The 21,966-nt window shown below is 50.2% G+C and overlaps 1 protein-coding gene across 1 annotated transcript in view; it reads left to right on the top strand.

Annotated features, from left to right (window-relative positions):
* Positions 1–1,141: 1,141 nt before the first annotated feature.
* LOC144930867 (zonadhesin-like) overlaps positions 1,142–21,966 on the top strand; it is a 46,490-nt gene continuing 25,665 nt past the window's right edge. Inside the window, exons 1-15 of the mRNA XM_078854325.1 lie at positions 1,142–1,190; positions 2,429–2,676; positions 3,019–3,196; positions 7,423–7,531; positions 8,070–8,161; positions 8,845–9,021; positions 10,678–10,880; positions 12,227–12,371; positions 13,077–13,127; positions 13,708–13,758; positions 14,997–15,244; positions 15,587–15,764; positions 19,990–20,098; positions 20,637–20,728; positions 21,412–21,588. Of these exons, the coding sequence (XP_078710451.1) occupies positions 2,497–2,676; positions 3,019–3,196; positions 7,423–7,531; positions 8,070–8,161; positions 8,845–9,021; positions 10,678–10,880; positions 12,227–12,371; positions 13,077–13,127; positions 13,708–13,758; positions 14,997–15,244; positions 15,587–15,764; positions 19,990–20,098; positions 20,637–20,728; positions 21,412–21,588 (1,990 nt within the window). The 5' untranslated portion in view covers positions 1,142–1,190; positions 2,429–2,496. The remainder of the gene's footprint in view (positions 1,191–2,428; positions 2,677–3,018; positions 3,197–7,422; positions 7,532–8,069; positions 8,162–8,844; positions 9,022–10,677; positions 10,881–12,226; positions 12,372–13,076; positions 13,128–13,707; positions 13,759–14,996; positions 15,245–15,586; positions 15,765–19,989; positions 20,099–20,636; positions 20,729–21,411; positions 21,589–21,966) is intronic.

Raw genomic sequence — 21,966 nt, 5'->3', positions numbered from 1 at the left:
TCCCTGCAAAAAGCATCACACAGACAGACAGACCCTTTGTTTCCCCCCTCCTCCAGATTTTAAACTATCTTGTCTCCTCATTGGTCATTTTGGGCAGGTGCCAGCGAGGTTATCTTAGCTTCTTAACCCTTGACAGGTAAAAGGACTTTGCCTCTGGCCAGGAGGGATTTTATAGCACTGTATGCAGAAAGGTGGTTTCCCTTCCCTTTATATTTATGACAGTCCAGGTCTAATGAGAATGATTACACAAAAGGGGTCTGAAGCAAGGTGGCAGAGGCAGTCTACATTCCAGCATTTTCCTAACTTTACAGTGCTTGACTTTGGGAACTTAATTTTCAAATGTTATTTACTGTGTCTAACAATTATTTATATTGCAGTAGCATTTACAGGCCCTAATTTTGTTCTGTATGCATACGTTCTAAGAGACAATCCCTATCAGAAAAATATTGTGATCAAACTTAGAAAAAAGAAGACAAAACAACTTTTAGTGGCAATTAGGTTGCACCAAGACACAGCTGTGCACAAAAAACCAGAAGAGAATGGAAGGAGATACATGAAGGGGGAAAAAGTTCCTTTCCTTCAGATTGTCTAAAACATTGTCAAAAAAACTCCAGCACTAAGTTTAACATCCATCTCCAACCAATATTAAAAAGGCAATATGCACCATGGTTTAATCAACCTTACCCTCAACATGATTCTATCTCAGTTACATCAAGGGTACGCATACCTGACTTTCACAGGTTTCAGACATTCAGGAATCAGAAGAGTTGCTGTGTTAGTCTGTATCAGCAAAAACAACAAGGAGTCCTTGAGGCACCTTAGAGACAAAAAAATTTATATGGGCATAAGCTATCGTGGGAAAACTACAAGACTGTGGCTGCGAATAAATCCTTCTGTCTGCTCACAGAGGAGGACGGGGGGGGGGTTAAAGACACGTTCCGTCTGTTTATCGCGAGGCGTTATTAGAGCTATTGCATTTTGAGATATGCCATGCACTCAGTGTTTCTCGAATCACATTTCTCCTGATCACATGATCATTTCCAGTCTAAGAGGAAACTGTTCAAGAGTCGTCCTAATCTACTCTTCACAGAACAGAGTGACCAACCTCTTCATGTTATTTCCTTTGTATATTTTGCCAGGAAACTCCCCGACCACAGCAACTCCAACGACAGCAGAGCCCTGTCAGACAGGTAACGTGGGTTCCTCCGTGTTGGACAAAGCTCCTCCCCATTCACATGTGGGGTGAGAAATTGGTGCCTGACTGCAGATTACGTTCCCACCCTAATAGCTGTTTGAAAACTCCACATTTATGTTTTAGGAAGGCAAGTCCAACAGTAATGCTGACCAGTCCCCCAGGTAGAGTTATTCCATCGGTGCGACCCAAAACCTTTTCACCTTACAAATGGTAAAGCAGCTGGTAGCTCTAGCCAAGTGTGGAACTAGTGCAGGTTTGTCTAAGCCTTTGAGTCTTGCTGGAGGACAACCTGGGGATTGCCCTAGTGCTCGGGGTCAGAGCGGACAGAGCAAACTCTTGCGAACTCTTCTCAGAGGCACTTAACCACATCTTATATGCTTCCGTTTACTACGTCTCTTCTGGGTTTGGCTCCAACTTAGAACCAAAGCCTTAGCGTTAGAGCTGAGATTCAACGTAGACCAAGAGTGCTCTTCTTTAACAATGAATTTTTGGTTCTGTGTCCTCCATTTCTAGGTAACAGAGTTTGAAAAATCCATGAGATATTTCCAGTGGGTTTCACGCAACCACAATGCTATTGTCAGTTTCCTAGGTGTTCAGAAATCACATTGCTGGGCATAGCCGAGGAACATGAACACTGTATTGGTTGTAAAAGGAAGTGGTCACTTCTGGTGAAAGCAGGATACAGGGAGTCACGTCATCTCGTTATTATTCCGTGGGATGCCACTGACTTGTAGTGGAGCCTTGTGCTCGTCACTTAGCTTCTCAAGTGGCGAAATGGGTTGCGATACATGGGAGCTTCCTCTCTCGAGATTTGCACTGCCAGAAATTCATATGACCTGACGGTGACCACTCCTGCTTCTTCCCGAGGCCCACTCCCCTTGTGAGAGCAGGGTTCAGATCTTGTCCCCGATCAGAAGGGAAAATGAGTTTGGAAGGTCTCAGCCTAGTTTCCGCATCACCAGATCAAGACCCACGTCAGGGAGGACGACTTCCCTGAGTTTCCAGGGAACCTCGCAGATGTCTTCCAGTTACAGCACAATGGCATTTAGGGATGGGGCAGCTTGCCTGCCTCCTCCCCACTCTGTTCCCGGTCGATGCTGTTTCTGTGAGCTCTGAAGTGGCGTGAGCAGGAAGTGCGCACCAACATGAAGTGCTCGGTGGAGCGCAAGTGACAGGGCTGCAGTTACGTGGGAGGGATTTGCAGGGGATAAATCCACGTTTCTTCCTTTTAAGGCCGTGCCACCTGCAGTGCCTCAGGGGACCCGCATTACTACACGTTTGATGGCAGAGTTCACCATTTCATGGGAAACTGCACTTACACCCTCTCCAAAGTGTGCAACGGCTCCAGGGGGCTTCCACCCTTTGACGTGTCCACCACCAATGAGCACAGGGGCTCCAATACCAAAGTTTCCTATGTAAAGTCGGTGCACGTGGATGTCTATGGAACTCAGATTTCCTTGCTGAAGAACAGGAAAGTGACTGTAAGTGAAATGTTATTTAAAAGGAGTATTTTAATCATCTGACATGCTTAAACTGAGACCTGCAAAAATTGAGACATTTGATTGGACGTAAAGGTCACATGGTGAGTTTCTGTTTTCTCATTGGTTGGGTGTGCTTCTTAGAATGAGGCTTCCCCGGAGAATACTCAGGATTGGCAGTTGAAAATGGCTTTCTGTGAACTTTCTGTCAGATTTCCTCCAAATTCCCAGTGTGAATGAGAACATTCCTGCCAGTGAACTCGTTGGCTAGACTATTCATGGGCGATTCCCTGGGAATTATGGGGGTACCTAGTCGTGACCAGACTTTCCCAACGTGTTATTCAGGTGAATGGCACCAGAAGGAACCTGCCCGTGGTGATTGAAAACAAGATCAAGGTCCAGATCAGCGGGCGCCACGTGCTTTTGGAAACTGATTTTGGTCTCTGGGTCAGATTTGACGGCAATCACTATGTGGAGGTCTCAGTGTCTGGTTGTTACAAGGGCCAGCTCTGTGGCCTGTGTGGTGAGTATCCCTGTTCTTGAGTACCGTCAAGTCATACGATCAGAAGATTTTCAGTGAATCATGCAGTTTGGGGATTGGTTGGGTTTTTTTGTCCCATGTTCTGTTTATCCCAGAATAATCTAGTCTGTCTTGTGTGGACTGCGATGTCGGGCACTGGACTGAAGGAACCATCATTGTCCGGGTACCTGGCAAATGTAACTTACAAGAAATCTGGTTACCCAGGCGTTAACTCTCGTGTCAGAAATGACAACTACAGATGTCATTTTTAACAGGAGAGGAATCTCACATTCAACACATTCATAAGCTGCAGTCTAAATATTATCGCAGTCCTACCCTGGATGCCTCTGGTCCAGGTCCCCTCGTATCTTTTTTCTCTTATTTGCATTGAAGCATGTCTGTCCCTCTTTGATTGGGACTTTTCGGCCTAATCTGTGCTTTTCATTTCTTTCAACTTGGAAATGAGAATAAAACTTTCAGGCCCTTCTTGTGGGTCAGGATAGATTTCCAGGTCCCTGTTTAGGAGCCGTCCTGAGCTTTTCTGCTGTGCTCTCTTGTTCCTTGCACTCGCAGAAGCATACTGTCTCCGCACTGTCGTAGTCACAGTCCGAGCACAGGCAAAGGCTTCTCTGATCACTGAGCCTTCTTTTTAGAGCTGTTTTTAGTTGTCCAGCTGCAGTAGAAGGTGGGTCTGCTGCAAGACAAAGCATTAGAAAATGGTCCTCTGGGGACCAGTGCTGAAGTAGCCGAGAAGATGGAGTAGATAACCCAGTGTATGTCCTTTTCATGTTTAATCTCCACAATTCTTTGGTATTCTTTGTCAAGCGTAACCAAATGTTGGGTGCCGTGCAGGATACAAATCGCAGCGAGCCCTTGAGAGTCCAGCAAGACGGAATAGAGCAGATGCCAGAGAGAGGTCAGAGACATGTATTTGATGCATGTAAGAGACCCAGTTCTGATCTAGTGACACAGCAAAGGAGACTCCAGGTTAACACACGTGGGTGATGAGTGAGAAACTCCGCTCTGAAGCAAGCAGAGACCAGTTAGATTGCCAGGAGACAAGCCTGGCAATACTTGAAGCTCAGCAGGTTCAACAGGGATGTATCAGGGCTGCTTCCCTCCTGAGCACCCCACTGTGGCTATGAGAAAAGGAGGACTTGTGGCACCTTAGAGACTAACCAATTTATTTGAGCATAAGCTTTCGTGAGCTACAGCTCACTTCATCGGATGCATACAGCAGCAAATACAGTGGGTAGATTTTATATACACAGAGAACATGAAACAATGGGTGTTACCATACAGACTGTAACGAGAGTGGTCAGATAAGGTGAGCTATTACCAGCACGAGAGCGGGGGCATGGGGGAACCTTATGTAGTGCTAATCAAGGTCGGCCATTTCCAGCTGTTGACAAGAACGTGTGAGTAACAGTGGGGGGGTGAAGGGTGGGAATAAACAAGGGGAAATAGTTTTACTTTGTGTAATGACACATCCACTCCCAGTCTTTATTCAAGCCTAAGTTAACTGTATCCAGTTTGCAAATTAATTGCAATTCAGCAGTCTCTCGTTGGAGTCTGTTTCTGAAGTTTTTTTGTTGAAGTATGGCCACTTTTAGGTGTATAATCGAGTGACCAAAGAGATTGAAGTGTTCCCCGACTGGTTTTTGAATGTTATAATTATTGACCTCTGATTTGTGTCCATTTATTCTTTTACGTAGAGACTGTCCGGTTTGGCCAATGTACATGGCCGAGGGGCATTGCTGGCACATATCACATTGGTAGATGTGCAGGTGAACGAGCCTCTGATAGTGTGGCTGATGTGATTAGGCCCTGTGATGGTGTCCCCTGAATAGATATGTGGACACAGTTGGCAACGGGCTTTGCTGCAAGGGTAGGTTCCTGGGTTTGTGTTTTTGTTGTGTGGTGTGTGGTTGCTGGTGAGTATTTGCTTCAGGTTGGGGGGCTGTCTGTAAGCAAGGACTGGCCTGTCTCCCAAGATCTGTGAGAGTGATGGGTCATCCTTCAGGATAGGTTGTAGATCCTTGATGATGTGTTGGAGAGGCTTTAGTTTGGGGGCTGAAGGTGATGGCGAGTAGCGTTCTGTTATTTTCTTTGTTGGTCCTGTCCTGTAGTAGGCAACTTCTGGGTACTCTTCTGGCTCTCTCAATCTGTTTCTTCACTTCAGCAGGTGGGTATTGTAGTTGTAAGAACGCTTGATAGAGATCTTGTAGGTGTTTGTCTGAGGGGTTGGAGCAAATGCGGTTGTATTATAGGGCTTGGCTGTAGATGATGGATTGTGTGGTGTGGTCTGGATGAAAGCTGGAGGCATGTTGGTAAGCATAGCGGTCAGTAGGTTTCTGGTATAGGATGGTGTTGATGTGACCATCCCTTATTAGCACCGTAGTGTCCAGGAAGTGGATCTCTTGTGTGGACTGGTCCAGGCTGAGGTTGATGGTGGGATGGAAATTGTTGAAATCATGGTGGAATTCCTCAAGGGCTCCTTTTCCGTGGGTCCAGATGATGAAGGTGTCATCAATGTAGCAAAAGTAGAGTAGGGGCCTTAGGGGACGAGAGCTGAGGAAGCGTTGTTCTAAGTCAGCCATAAAATGTTGGCATACTGTGGGGCCATGCGGGTACCCATAGCAGTGCCGCTGATTTGAAAGTATACATTGTCCCCAAATGTGGAATAGTTATGGGTGAGGACAAAGTCACAAAGATCAGCCACCAGGTTTGCCGTGACGTTATCGGGGATCCTGTTCCTGATGGCCTGTAGTCCATCTTTGTGTGGAATGTTGGTGTAGAGGGCTTCTACATCCATAGTGGCCAGGATGGTGTTATCAGGAAGATCACCGATGGATTGTAGTTTCCTCAGGAAGTCAGTGGTGTCTCGAAGATAGCTGGGAGTGCTGGTAGGGAGTCTACATAGCGAGACAATCCTGCTGTCAGGGTGCCAATGCCTGAGATGATGGGGCGTCAGGGATTTCCAGGTTTATGGATCTTGGGTAGCAGACAGAATACCCCTGGGCGGAGTTCTCGGGGTGTGTCTCTGCGGATTTGTTCTTGTGCTTTTTCAGGGAGTTTCTTGAGCAGATGGTGTAGTTTGTGGCTATGCGCACCCCCGTCTGGGGCTAGTTTTTAAAAAGAAACAGTGCAAAGCTGAGGTCCCTTCCAACCCTGATATTCTGTGATTCTATGATTCTTCTTCCACATCCGGGGCTCTCCTTCTGTGCCCATCTGCTCCTGGGGAAACTACTGTTCCCAGTCCTTCACAGCTGGAGCTCAGCCTTCTTGCTTTGGCTTCCTTCTCCTGTCAGCCTCTCCCTGTTCTGAGGGAGAAGGCAGTTGGCTGGAAGAGAGAGGAGCCCTGCCCTGCTCTGCACTACAGGACTCCCAGGCTCGGTCCCTTACAGGGGCAGCGTCCTGGGTTTTCCCATCCAACTACTCATTCCCTAGGACCTCTTCCTCGCTTCTGGCTTAGGCCATTTCCTTTGCCTTTGTTCCTTCCTGTATTCCTGGAACGGGGTCTTCTGGCTGCCTCTAGGCTTAAAGGGCCAATGGACCCCGATATGTGGAATAACAGTCCGGAAGCCCAGATGCTTATCAGAGGCTCATCCACATTTCTCTGGGATGAAAATTGAGCTTTGAAAATTGGACTGCTCGAGTTTAAGGCCAGCAGGGACCACACATCATCTACTCTCACCTCCTGTAGGTCAGGGGCCACCAACGCCACCCAGCCACCTGCACAGAATTAAATTACCTGGAATTAAACACCTGGAATTAAATTGTAAGAGTAGGTTGTGTTGTGAGTTTTCTGGTTCTCCCTGGATCTGGATGGACTGGAAATTCCCCATGGGATGACGTCTCCTTGAGTGTTACCCCCAGGGCTTCTAAGCCTCGGAAATGATAGAATTTGAGTGTAAGGGTGCGGGTTAGTTCTCATTGTATTGTCACCCATTTACCCGAGTCACCGTGTGATCTGACACAATCGGAACGCCAAACCATTTGCTCCAAACTCACAGACCCCTACCATTTAATCTCCCATGGAATCTTCCTCAGCTGTGAGCAGTGCGGTGTCTGAGCCGCGTAGGGAGCAGTTCGTACTCCTTCCCGGAGTGGACACTGGTGCACATACACGCTAGCCGGTTCATTAAAATGTGATTGACAACCACACGCTAGTGTGCATTGTGGAGTTGTGAATTTCAAGTAATCTACACGGTTTTCATTTTGGATAGGTAATTACAACGGCGATGCAAAGGATGACAACCTAAAGCCGAATGGCAGCATTGCAGGAGATTCCACGGAGCTTGGAGAGAGCTGGCTGGTGGCAGAGAATAACACCATGTACGTACAGCAGGACGCTAATCAGGGGTCTTTGCTACAAAAGCTCTAGGAAAGCGTGCTGCCTACTCAGCCGCAGGGCGCCCATCCAGGGGTCCACCACCTCGGCTCCTCCTGGGGCTGAGCACAACCATCCTCTCCCGTACACCCAAGAGCCCCCTCCCCAGCTGAGCATAAGCAGGCGGTGAGTGGCTGGCCTGCTACCATCTGCCTTCGCAGGTCTGCTGTCCCCCAGTCCAGGAAGACCTGCTGGTGGGTGGGAGGTCACTTGCTGTCCCAGTCAGGAGCCGGACCGATCCACTGGTTCCCGCAGCAGTGTGTTCCACCCCTCATTCAACTCCGTCTGAGTCGTGGAGCACCCCAAGGTGCCCAGTGCGGGAATGGGAGCCCCCTCCTGTGGTGGGGGAGGTGGGGGCAGAACGCAGCCTTTCAGGGAGCCTGGAGTCCGCTCTGTGGCTGGGCAGACGTGGAATCGTCCTGTCCAGATCTGGCCCGGGGAGATAAAGAAACATTCATCAGAAACTTTTCTCTCTCTTGCCAGATGCTCCCCTGACCAAGTGCTGGTCTGTGACCCCCAGCTGGAGAGCGAAGCGAGGGAGGACACAGCTTGTGGCATGATCACCGACCCGACAGGTACGATGCCCATGGCTGAGTCCTGGGCGAGCTGATTGAAATCACTCCCAATGACAGCCTGCCCTTGCCTCCGTCCCGACCTCGCTCCCTGGGACCACGGCCCCGAGTCCCCAGGGACATGTGTATGGCCCCCAGTGCGAAAAGCTGAACTAGAAGCCCCAGGAGTTGCCCTGAGTTACCTGCTCAGAGTGTATCGTGCATTGAGATGGCACCAGGATGTGACGACTATTTGGGCATTGCACTTCTAGGGCCTCGTTCTGCCGCTCCTGCCCGCACAGTGCTCCCATTAATTTCCACTCTGCTGCAGCAGAGACATAGTGTGGTGGTCCCCATTGCCCGCTTTCTTACAGGGGTAGCTGAAGTGCTTTAGGCCTTCCCTCCTCCGGAAACAGTAACTACCAGGGCGTTGCTAGCTCTCTATCAAGAACAAGGGTGTCCGCTTTGAGTGACGTTGTACTTACCCTGCAAATGGTAGAGACAGGCCTAAGCCAAACTGAGCCAAATCTCATCAGTGTTTGGGTGTATTCAGCTCCAGGTTTGGTCTGGCTGAGTCTAGCGAGCTGGTCAGCCTACACTGGCCAGGGAGCACTGACTCCTTGCCATGACAGGGGATGGTTAGTGGCACCGCTCGGCTTCTTCCATCTTCCCTTCTGTGATTCTGTTTCTTTCCTGACTTAACATAGGTATCTTCAAGGACTGTCACGCCAAAGTAGCTCCAGAGATTTTCTTGGAAAACTGTGTTTACGACATGTGTCACACGAAGGAGCCGACAGTGTCCTTATGCAATGGGCTGCAGGCTTATGCAGAGTCGTGCACAAATGCTGGGATCTGCAGAGAATGGAGAAATAATACTTTGTGCCGTGAGTGTTGTAATTGGTCTCTATTAAGTTCTGGAATTCAACTTTCATCATGCAAGAAGCTCTTCAAATTAGAGCTTCCTCTATTCCCTGACGGCATGCACTTTCCTCTTCTGTCATGCTTTGAGGGTGGTCTCTCCGTTCTCTTGCCCTGAGTCTGGTCCAGTTCTACACTGGATCCTGCCAGGTTAGGTATAATATTCAGACTGAATCTGATCTAGCCTCACAAAGCATCTAAGTATTAATTTGTCTGAATTTAGCGCTGGTAAAGTAAGAGCGCCTGAGAGGTTGAAATGCTCTGTTTATCCAAAGAGCGTCTCCAGTCTGGGGAGCTGCCGTGGAAGAAACAGTAGCCGCGACTCGAGTGAAACTCCCCACAGTCCCTTCTCTTTGTAATTGTTAGGAAGGAATGTTAGGTCCTTGTGAAAGGTACTAGCCTGGCAGTTTTAGAGGAAGAGGGTCTGTGTCTTTGCTCACTTCCATTGGTGCGAATCAGCAGTAGCCACTGAAGTCCATGGAGGTACTCCAGTGTAAAGCTGGAGTCAGCCAGAGGAGAATCAGGGCCACCATTGCTCCATTAGCCCTTAGAAGATCTGCTGCCCAGGAAGCAGCAGGGCGACCTTCCCCACCTTGTGTGCACGGGCTGCATGAGCTCTGTTCTGGAGAGGTCCTCTTGAGGCAATAAGCGGTCCCCATTGGAAGGGCCTTCTCGGAACCGAGCCATGTGCCAGCAAACTCAGGATCCTGCCTCTGACGGCCCCCATCATCAGCTGCTTCAGAGGAAGGTGCAAAAAACTCTGCAGTAGGAAGATTTGGGGCATTGTACCCCCACTAAAGTCTCCTCCTTATCCCTAAATTGTTCGTATGATTTCTTCTGTATATTAGAGCAGCACCTATGGACCCCAGCTGAGATGGGGGCCCATTGCTCTGGGTACTGTCTAAGCAACAGAGGACAGCCCCTGTTCCGAAGCCCCATTCCACACTGTCTAAGCAAGACAGGCGCAGGCTGCGGGAGGGAGTAAGACACAAGCAGAGTGAGCAGGGGTCTGGATTGTAAATGACCTGGGCCTGCCGCGATTGGGTTGGTTGGTTTGGTTTGTCGGGAGGGGATTAGCTGCAAAGGGAGGAGGACGGGAGAGGGGACAGTGAAGGGAGGAGGTAGGGGCAGAGGGGAAGGCCAGGTGTGCAGAGGGCAGGGGAAGTGTGGAGACTTGGAGGGAGTGAACGGCCAACCAGCAGAAGGACAGGACTCTCTAGAGTCAGAGCGTGGAAAGCCACTGGACACCGATGACCCATCTCGGCTGCTTTCCACGGGCCACCAGCCAGCTGTGCGCTGCGAGAGACAAGCCACCGGAGGCGCGTTTCAGCCGATGTCCACGTCAATAGGTGAAAGGCTGGACTTGTATCCTGTTGCCTATTTCCGATCCCTGGATACAACCGGTCCCCAACCAGGCGTCATTAGTCTGTCTGTCTGTCTGTCATTCCCTGCACAAAGGCTTTCCACTCTGTCCCTGGAGAAAAACCTCAGCACAGAGCAGTCACCATATGCAGAGCTTTCTAACCACCCTTTGCTGTCCTGGAACAAAGAGGGGAAGTTTTAAGAGAATTGCTTTGGGATCTTTTCCTTTCAGTGATGTGGGTTTTTCTTCTCACTTGCAGCAATCTCCTGTCCGGGAGGAAGCCAGTACAAGAGCTGTGGGAGCAGGTGTCCTTCCACCTGCGTGACTCCCTCTGCGTTTAGCCCTTGCAGCTCCTTACCAGTGGAAGGCTGTTTCTGTAACGAAGGCTACGTTCTGAGTGGAGACACCTGTGTGCCGGAGAGCAGCTGCGGTTGTGTGGATGGAAACAACCACTATCATCAGGCAAGTTACCCTGCGCACCTAGACACAGACACAACAACCCCCAGATTCTTTCACTGTGACTGTAACTGATCATAATTAATGAAGAGAGACTAACTTCCTCTGGGCTCAGGTCAGTGGGTTGTGTGGATCTAATTGTTCATGTAAATAATAACCATTCCTAGCTCTTGTCAAGAGCAGATCTCAAAGCGCTTTACCAAGGAGGTCGGTATCATTCTCTCCAGTTTACAGAAGGGGAAACTGAGGCACCGAGCGGTCAAATGGCTTGCGTAAGCTCATCCAGCAGGCCAGTGCTGAGACTAGAACGCAGGTCTCAAGTGTCCCAGTCCCAGACACCTTCTCCTGGGCCACAGTGTCTCAGGGAGGGACACTAGGGAGGGAGCTCGTAGCATGGAGAGTATCAAAGGCATTGAACTGTTCTCAACTCCTTTGATTATCCACTAGGGCAGGAGTTTTGAAACTCTTGTTTTTGTGGCCCAGTTGAAGAAAATTGTTGATACCAGCGACGCAGCGGAGCTGGGATGAGGGGTTTGGGGTGTGGGAGGGTCTTAGGGCTTGAGCAGGGGATTGGGGTGTGGGGGTGAGGGCTGCGGGGTGGAGCCGGGAATGAGGGGTTCAGGGTGCGGGATGGGGCTCTGGCTGGGGCATGGGGTTGGGGTGCGGAAGGGGTCAGGTCTCTGAGCTGGGGGTGCAGGCTCTCGGCTGGGGCTGAGGGCTGTGGGCTGCAGCAGAGGGCTCCGGATTTGGGGGTGGCTCAGGATTGGGGCAGGGGGTTGGGGTGTGGCAGGGACTCAGGGCTCTCGGCTGGGGGTGCAGGCTCTGAGGTGGGGTCGGGGACAGAGTGTTTGGGATGCAGGGTATGGGGAGGGTGCTCAGGGCTGGGGCAGGGGATTGGGGCACGGGGTTCGGACACGGGCTTACCTCCGGAAGGTCCTGGTGAGCAGCGGAGCTGGGGTGCAGAGGAAGGCTTCCCGCCTGTCCTGGCACTGCAGACCACACTGGGCCCCAGAAACATCCAGAAGCATGTCTGGCTCCTAGGAGGAGGCATGCAGGCGGCTCTGCGTGGCTCTCGCCCACAGGCATCGCTCCCCACCCCCGCACTCAGTTTGTGGGGGCGCTGCGCAGTGCGGGAATGGGTAGGGACTAGCCGGCCTTAGCCGAAAAGCACAGCCGACGGCATTTTAACAGCCCGGTGGGGGTCTGGCCCGAGGTGCCGCGACCCAGCGCCTTCCATTCCGTGACCCAGGACTGGGGCAGGACCCAGAGTTTGCAAAGCACCGCACGTAGGTGACACTAGTCGATAGACTTTCTACGATTATCTAGTCAAGTGCTTCTCCGTTCTCTCACAGCTGGGTGAGAGCTGGTTCACCCACGACGCCTGCACTGAGCACTGCACCTGCAACAGCAATAACAACATCACCTGCACAGGCTGGGCGTGTGGACCGCTAGAGATCTGCGGTGTTCAGGACGGGGAGCTGGGCTGTTACCCCACTGGTGAGTCCTCCCTGAAAAAGGTTCCACGTGTGAGTTCAGTAATCAGAGGCTTCTGGTCCAGAAGGACTTTTTCCAGATACTTTATCCCTTATGTGATGGCACAGGAAGGAGCTGACGGCTGATTCTTGCCAGTGCAAAGAGACAGTCAAAGACAAATCCCCTATCTTGCCATCACGGAGCTCCCTCCCCTGCAGTGGGAGTGGAGCTGGCATAGACCTTTGCAGGATCACTGGAGTTTGACCTGAGTAGGGAATGCAGAATCAAGCCCCAAATCACCCAATGCCACAAACGCAAACGTTGAACTCAAAGGGGTTGATTTAGGAAAGTACCAATGGGCTGCGGGGGGGAGGCAAATTAAAAACTACCAAGAGTCTAAGTTGCTCTTGCAAAGTACTCGTGCGCAGGGGTAGACACAGGTCATCTGCACGGTGCAGAGAGCCCGTGGGCACATTCACTCTTCTCCGTTTTCTGGCAGAGCTACCAGGTCGCAGGTGTTTTGCATGACAGGCGTCTCTGAGAATGACGTGTCTCTGGATGCTGGGTGCTGTTTGGGTACATGTCATGTGCTCTGTGTTTCTAGAATCACATTTCTCACACGTGGCCATCTGCAGTCTAAAAAAGAGCTTCCGAGGGTTATCCTATAGAACTTTTCATAGAACAGCATGAACAGCCTCTCAACGTGAATGTCTTTGTGTCTTTTTCCAGTAGACGCCTCGACGACTTCAAGTCCAACTACAGTAGGCACCAGTCCATCAGGTAAGGTGGATCTCTCAGTGCTTCCTCAATCTCCTGGACATTTCCTGGTGGGCTGTGAACTCGGTGGCTGGGTGCAGATGAGGTTTCAAAGAACGTAACATCTGGGAGGCGGAACGGTTCATTTTGGAGAAGGGTCCCCAGTTCCCACCGTGTATGTTACTGAACCTCACGCTGGGTTCCTGGCCCTCACCAACCAATGCTGTGATCATCTCGTTAGAGTCTACAACAGTGCAAGGAACAAGCCCTGCTTCGGAGACCACTCCGCCCCACACAATAAGCAGCACAGGTTAATCTGCTAGGAGACTGTGGCTGAGACTAAATCCTTCTCTCTACTCACAGAGGAGGACTGGGGGTGGAGTTGGGGGGCAGGTGGTAAAGACACGTTCCGTCTGTTTATCGTGAGGCGTTTTAAGAGCTATTACGTTTTGAGATTGCGCTCAGTCTTTGTCGAATCACATTTCTCCTGATCACATGATCATTTAAAGTCCAAGAGGAAACTGTTCAAGAGTCGTCCTAGTCTACTCCTCACAGAACAGAGTGACCAACCTCTTCATGTTATTTCCTTTGTATATTTTGCCAGGAAACTCCCCGACCACAGCAACTCCAACGACAGCAGAGCCCTGTCAGACAGGTAACGTGGGTTCCTCTGTGTTGGACAAAGCTCCTCCCCATTCACATGTGGGGTGAGAAATTGGTGCCTGACTGCAGATTACGTTCCCACCCTAATAGCTGTTTGAAAACTCCACATTTATGTTTTAGGAAGGCAAGTCCAACAGTAATGCTGACCAGTCCCCCAGGTAGAGTTATTCCATCGGTGCGACCCAAAACCTTTTCACCTTACAAATGGTAAAGCAGCTGGTAGCTCTAGCCAAGTGTGGAACTAGTGCAGGTTTGTCTAAGCCTTTGAGTCTTGCTGGAGGACAACCTGGGGATTGCCCTAGTGCTCGGGGTCAGAGCGGACAGAGCAAACTCTTGCGAACTCTTCTCAGAGGCACTTAACCACATCTTATATGCTTCCGTTTACTACGTCTCTTCTGGGTTTGGCTCCAACTTAGAACCAAAGCCTTAGCGTTAGAGCTGAGATTCAACGTAGACCAAGAGTGCTCTTCTTTAACAATGAATTTTTGGTTCTGTGTCCTCCATTTCTAGGTAACAGAGTTTGAAAAATCCATGAGATATTTCCAGTGGGTTTCACGCAACCACAATGCTATTGTCAGTTTCCTAGGTGTTCAGAAATCACATTGCTGGGCATAGCCGAGGAACATGAACACTGTATTGGTTGTAAAAGGAAGTGGTCACTTCTGGTGAAAGCAGGATACAGGGAGTCACGTCATCTCGTTATTATTCCGTGGGATGCCACTGACTTGCAGTGGAGCCTTGTGCTCGTCACTTAGCTTCTCAAGTGGCGAAATGGGTTGCGATACATGGGAGCTTCCTCTCTCGAGATCTGCACTGCCAGAAATTCATATGACCTGACGGTGACCACTCCTGCTTCTTCCCGAGGCCCACTCCCCCTGTGAGAGCAGGGTTCAGATCTTGTCCCCGATCAGAAGGGAAAATGAGTTTGGAAGGTCTCAGCCTAGTTTCCGCATCACCAGATCAAGACCCACGTCAGGGAGGACGACTTCCCTGAGTTTCCAGGGAACCTCGCAGATGTCTTCCAGTTACAGCACAATGGCATTTAGGGATGGGGCAGCTTGCCTGCCTCCTCCCCACTCTGTTCCCGGTCGATGCTGTTTCTGTGAGCTCTGAAGTGGCGTGAGCAGGAAGTGCGCACCAACATGAAGTGCTCAGTGGAGCGCAGGTGACAGGGGTGCAGTTACGTGGGAGGGATTTGCAGGGGATAAATCCACGTTTCTTCCTTTTAAGGCCGTGCCACCTGCAGTGCCTCAGGGGACCCGCATTACTACACGTTTGATGGCAGAGTTCACCATTTCATGGGAAACTGCACTTACACCCTCTCCAAAGTGTGCAACGGCTCCAGGGGGCTTCCACCCTTTGACGTGTCCACCACCAATGAGCACAGGGGCTCCAATACCAAAGTTTCCTATGTAAAGTCGGTGCACGTGGATGTCTATGGAACTCAGATTTCCTTGCTGAAGAACAGGAAAGTGACTGTAAGTGAAATGTTATTGAAAAGGAGTATTTTAATCATCTGACATGCTTAAACTGAGACCTGCAAAAATTGAGACATTTGATTGGACGTAAAGGTCACATGGTGAGTTTCTGTTTTCTCATTGGTTGGGTGTGCTTCTTAGAATGAGGCTTCCCCGGAGAATACTCAGGATTGGCAGTTGAAAATGGCTTTCTGTGAACTTTCTGTCAGATTTCCTCCAAATTCCCAGTGTGAATGAGAACATTCCTGCCAGTGAACTCGTTGGCTAGACTATTCACGGGCGATTCCCTGGGAATTATGGGGGTACCTAGTCGTGACCAGACTTTCCCAACGTGTTATTCAGGTGAATGGCACCAGAAGGAACCTGCCCGTGGTGATTGAAAACAAGATCAAGGTCCAGATCAGCGGGCGCTACGTGCTTTTGGAAACTGATTTTGGTCTCTGGGTCAGATTTGACGGCAATCACTATGTGGAGGTCTCAGTGTCCGGTTGTTACAAGGGCCAGCTCTGTGGCCTGTGTGGTGAGTATCCCTGTTCTTGAGTACCGTCAAGTCATACGATCAGAAGATTTTCAGTGAATCATGCAGTTTGGGGATTGGTTGGGTTTTTTTGTCCCGTGTTCTGTTTATCCCAGCATAATCTAGTCTGTCTTGTGTGGACTGCGATGTCGGGCACTGGACTGAAGGAACCATCATTGTCCGGGTACCTGGCAAATGTAACTTACAAGAAATCTGGTTACCCAGGCGTTAACTCTCGTGTCAGAAATGACAACTACAGATGTCATTTTTAACAGGAGAGGAATCTCACATTCAACACATTCATAAGCTGCAGTCTAAATATTATCGCAGTCCTACCCTGGATGCCTCTGGTCCAGGTCCCCTCGTATCTTTTTTCTCTTATTTGCATTGAAGCATGTCTGTCCCTCTTTGATTGGGGCTTTTCGGCCTAATCTGTGCTTTTCATTTCTTTCAACTTGGAAATGAGAATAAAACTTTCAGGCCCTTCTTGTGGGTCAGGATAGATTTCCAAGTCCCTGTTTAGGAGCCGTCCTGAGCTTTTCTGCTGTGCTCTCTTGTTCCTTGCACTCGCAGAAGCATACTGTCTCCGCACTGTCGTAGTCACAGTCCGAGCACAGGCAAAGGCTTCTCTGATCACTGAGCCTTCTTTTTAGAGCTGTTTTTAGTTGTCCAGCTGCAGCAGAAGGTGGGTCTGCTGCAAGACAAAGCATTAGAAAATGGTCCTCTGGGGACCAGTGCTGAAGTAGCCGAGAAGACGGAGTAGATAACCCAGTGTATGTCCTTTTCATGTTTAATCTCCACAATTCTTTGGTATTCTTTGTCAAGCGTAACCAAATGTTGGGTGCCGTGCAGGATACAAATCGCAGCGAGCCCTTGAGAGTCCAGCAAGACGGAATAGAGCAGATGCCAGAGAGAGGTCAGAGACATGTATTTGATGCATGTAAGAGACCCAGTTCTGATCTAGTGACACAGCAAAGGAGACTCCAGGTTAACACACGTGGGTGATGAGTGAGAAACTCCGCTCTGAAGCAAGCAGAGACCAGTTAGATTGCCAGGAGACAAGCCTGGCAATACTTGAAGCTCAGCAGGTTCAACAGGGATGTGTCAGGGCTGCTTCCCTCCTGAGCACCCACTGTGGCTATGAGAAAAGGAGGACTTGTGGCACCTTAGAGACTAACCAATTTATTTGAGCATAAGCTTTCGTGAGCTACAGCTCACTTCATCGGATGCATACAGCGGCAAATACAGTGGGTAGATTTTATATACACAGAGAACATGAAACAATGGGTGTTACCATACAGACTGTAACGAGAGTGGTCAGATAAGGTGAGCTATTACCAGCACGAGAGCGGGGGCATGGGGGAACCTTATGTAGTGCTAATCAAGGTCGGCCATTTCCAGCTGTTGACAAGAACGTGTGAGTAACAGTGGGGGGGGTGAAGGGTGGGAATAAACAAGGGGAAATAGTTTTACTTTGTGTAATGACACATCCATTCCCAGTCTTGATTCAAGCCTAAGTTAACTGTATCCAGTTTGCAAATTAATTGCAATTCAGCAGTCTCTCGTTGGAGTCTGTTTCTGAAGTTTTTTTGTTGAAGTATGGCCACTTTTAGGTGTATAATCGAGTGACCAAAGAGATTGAAGTGTTCTCCCACTGGTTTTTGAATGTTATAATTCTTGACCTCTGATTTGTGTCCATTTATTCTTTTACGTAGAGACTGTCCGGTTTGGCCAATGTACATGGCCGAGGGGCATTGCTGGCACATATCACATTGGTAGATGTGCAGGTGAACGAGCCTCTGATAGTGTGGCTGATGTGATTAGGCCCTGTGATGGTGTCCCCCGAATAGATATGTGGACACAGTTGGCAACGGGCTTTGCTGCAAGGGTAGGTTCCTGGGTTTGTGTTTTTGTTGTGTGGTGTGTAGTTGCTGGTGAGTATTTGCTTCAGGTTGGGGGGCTGTCTGTAAGCAAGGACTGGCCTGTCTCCCAAGATCTGTGAGAGTGATGGGTCATCCTTCAGCATAGGTTGTAGATCCTTGATGATGTGTTGGAGAGGCTTTAGTTGGGGGCTGAAGGTGATGGCGAGTAGCGTTCTGTTATTTTCTTTGTTGGTCCTGTCCTGTAGTAGGCAACTTCTGGGTACTCTTCTGGCTCTCTCAATCTGTTTCTTCACTTCAGCAGGTGGGTATTGTAGTTGTAAGAACGCTTGATAGAGATCTTGTAGGTGTTTGTCTGAGGGGTTGGAGCAAATGCGGTTGTATTATAGGGCTTGGCTGTAGATGATGGATTGTGTGGTGTGGTCTGGATGAAAGCTGGAGGCATGTAGGTAAGCATAGCGGTCAGTAGGTTTCTGGTATAGGATGGTGTTGATGTGACCATCCCTTATTAGCACCGTAGTGTCCAGGAAGTGGATCTCTTGTGTGGACTGGTCCAGGCTGAGGTTGATGGTGGGATGGAAATTGTTGAAATCATGGTGGAATTCCTCAAGGGCTTCTTTTCCGTGGGTCCAGATGATGAAGATGTCATCAATGTAGCACAAGTAGAGTAGGGGCCTTAGGGGACGAGAGCTGAGGAAGCGTTGTTCTAAGTCAGCCATAAAATGTTGGCATACTGTGCGGCCATGTGGGTACCCATAGCAGTGCCGCTGATTTGAAGGTATACATTGTCCCCAAATGTGGAATAGTTATGGGTGAGGACAAAGTCACAAAGATCAGCCACCAGGTTTGCCGTGACGTTATCGGGGATCCTGTTCCTGACGGCCTGTAGTCCATCTTTGTGTGGAATGTTGGTGTAGAGGGCTTCTACATCCATAGTGGCCAGGATGGTGTTATCAGGAAGATCACCGATGGATTGTAGTTTCCTCAGGAAGTCAGTGGTGTCTCGAAGATAGCTGGGAGTGCTAGTAGGGAGTCTACATAGCGAGACAATCCTGCTGTCAGGGTGCCAATGCCTGAGATGATGGGGCGTCAGGGATTTCCAGGTTTATGGATCTTGGGTAGCAGACAGAATACCCCTGGTCGGAGTTCTCGGGGTGTGTCTCTGCGGATTTGTTCTTGTGCTTTTTCAGGGAGTTTCTTGAGCAGATGGTGTAGTTTGTGGCTATGCGCACCCCCGTCTGGGGCTAGTTTTTAAAAAGAAACAGTGCAAAGCTGAGGTCCCTTCCAACCCTGATATTCTGTGATTCTATGATTCTTCTTCCACATCCGGGGCTCTCCTTCTGTGCCCATCTGCTCCTGGGGAAACTACTGTTCCCAGTCCTTCACAGCTGGAGCTCAGCCTTCTTGCTTTGGCTTCCTTCTCCTGTCAGCCTCTCCCTGTTCTGAGGGAGAAGGCAGTTGGCTGGAAGAGAGAGGAGCCCTGCCCTGCTCTGCACTACAGGACTCCCAGGCTCGGTCCCTTACAGGGGCAGCGTCCTGGGTTTTCCCATCCAACTACTCATTCCCTAGGACCGCTTCCTCGCTTCTGGCTTAGGCCATTTCCTTTGCCTTTGTTCCTTCCTGTATTCCTGGAACGGGGTCTTCTGGCTGCCTCTAGGCTTAAAGGGCCAATGGACCCCGATACGTGGAATAACAGTCCGGAAGCCCAGATGCTTATCAGAGGCTCATCCACATTTCTCTGGGATGAAAATTGAGCTTTGAAAATTGGACTGCTCGAGTTTAAGGCCAGCAGGGACCACACATCATCTACTCTCACCTCCTGTAGGTCAGGGGCCACCAACGCCACCCAGCCACCTGCACAGAATTAAATTACCTGGAATTAAACACCTGGAATTAAATTGTAAGAGTAGGTTGTGTTGTGAGTTTTCTGGTTCTCCCTGGATCTGGATGGACTGGAAATTCCCCATGGGATGACGTCTCCTTGAGTGTTACCCCCAGGGCTTCTAAGCCTCGGAAATGATAGAATTTGAGTGTAAGGGTGCGGGTTAGTTCTCATTGTATTGTCACCCATTTACCCGAGTCACCGTGTGATCTGACACAATCGGAACGCCAAACCATTTGCTCCAAACTCACAGACCCCTACCATTTAATCTCCCATGGAATCTTCCTCAGCTGTGAGCAGTGCGGTGTCTGAGCCGCGTAGGGAGCAGTTCGTACTCCTTCCCGGAGTGGACACTGGTGCACATACACGCTAGCCGGTTCATTAAAATGTGATTGACAACCACACGCTAGTGTGCATTGTGGAGTTGTGAATTTCAAGTAATCTACACGGTTTTCATTTTGGATAGGTAATTACAACGGCGATGCAAAGGATGACAACCTAAAGCCGAATGGCAGCATTGCAGGAGATTCCACGGAGCTTGGAGAGAGCTGGCTGGTGGCAGAGAATAACACCATGTACGTACAGCAGGACGCTAATCAGGGGTCTTTGCTACAAAAGCTCTAGGAAAGCGTGCTGCCTACTCAGCCGCAGGGCGCCCATCCAGGGGTCCACCACCTCGGCTCCTCCTGGGGCTGAGCACAACCATCCTCTCCCGTACACCCAAGAGCCCCCTCCCCAGCTGAGCATAAGCAGGCGGTGAGTGGCTGGCCTGCTACCATCTGCCTTCGCAGGTCTGCTGTCCCCCAGTCCAGGAAGACCTGCTGGTGGGTGGGAGGTCACTTGCTGTCCCAGTCAGGAGCCGGACCGATCCACTGGTTCCCGCAGCAGTGTGTTCCACCCCTCATTCAACTCCGTCTGAGTCGTGGAGCACCCCAAGGTGCCCAGTGCGGGAATGGGAGCCCCCTCCTGTGGTGGGGGAGGTGGGGGCAGAACGCAGCCTTTCAGGGAGCCTGGAGTCCGCTCTGTGGCTGGGCAGACGTGGAATCGTCCTGTCCAGATCTGGCCCGGGGAGATAAAGAAACATTCATCAGAAACTTTTCTCTCTCTTGCCAGATGCTCCCCTGACCAAGTGCTGGTCTGTGACCCCCAGCTGGAGAGCGAAGCGAGGGAGGACACAGCTTGTGGCATGATCACCGACCCGACAGGTACGATGCCCATGGCTGAGTCCTGGGCGAGCTGATTGAAATCACTCCCAATGACAGCCTGCCCTTGCCTCCGTCCCGACCTCGCTCCCTGGGACCACGGCCCCGAGTCCCCAGGGACATGTGTATGGCCCCCAGTGCGAAAAGCTGAACTAGAAGCCCCAGGAGTTGCCCTGAGTTACCTGCTCAGAGTGTATCGTGCATTGAGATGGCACCAGGATGTGATGACTATTTGGGCATTGCACTTCTAGGGCCTCGTTCTGCCGCTCCTGCCCGCACAGTGCTCCCATTAATTTCCACTCTGCTGCAGCAGAGACATAGTGTGGTGGTCCCCATTGCCCGCTTTCTTACAGGGGTAGCTGAAGTGCTTTAGGCCTTCCCTCCTCCGGAAACAGTAACTACCAGGGCGTTGCTAGCTCTCTATCAAGAACAAGGGTGTCCGCTTTGAGTGACGTTGTACTTACCCTGCAAATGGTAGAGACAGGCCTAAGCCAAACTGAGCCAAATCTCATCAGTGTTTGGGTGTATTCAGCTCCAGGTTTGGTCTGGCTGAGTCTAGCGAGCTGGTCAGCCTACACTGGCCAGGGAGCACTGACTCCTTGCCATGACAGGGGATGGTTAGTGGCACCGCTCGGCTTCTTCCATCTTCCCTTCTGTGATTCTGTTTCTTTCCTGACTTAACATAGGTATCTTCAAGGACTGTCACGCCAAAGTAGCTCCAGAGATTTTCTTGGAAAACTGTGTTTACGACATGTGTCACACGAAGGAGCCGACAGTGTCCTTATGCAATGGGCTGCAGGCTTATGCAGAGTCGTGCACAAATGCTGGGATCTGCAGAGAATGGAGAAATAATACTTTGTGCCGTGAGTGTTGTAATTGATCTCTATTAAGTTCTGGAATTCAACTTTCATCATGCAAGAAGCTCTTCAAATTAGAGCTTCCTCTATTCCCTGACGGCATGCACTTTCCTCTTCTGTCATGCTTTGAGGGTGGTCTCTCCGTTCTCTTGCCCTGAGTCTGGTCCAGTTCTACACTGGATCCTGCCAGGTTAGGTATAATATTCAGACTGAATCTGATCTAGCCTCACAAAGCATCTAAGTATTAATTTGTCTGAATTTAGCGCTGGTAAAGTAAGAGCGCCTGAGAGGTTGAAATGCTCTGTTTATCCAAAGAGCGTCTCCAGTCTGGGGAGCTGCCGTGGAAGAAACAGTAGCCGCGACTCGAGTGAAACTCCCCACAGT

This window comes from Lepidochelys kempii, chromosome 9, assembly GCF_965140285.1.
Source record: "Lepidochelys kempii isolate rLepKem1 chromosome 9, rLepKem1.hap1, whole genome shotgun sequence".
NCBI lineage: Eukaryota > Metazoa > Chordata > Testudines > Cheloniidae > Lepidochelys > Lepidochelys kempii.
Note: the sequence above shows the minus strand (reverse complement) of the source record. Positions and strands in the feature narration are given on the sequence as shown.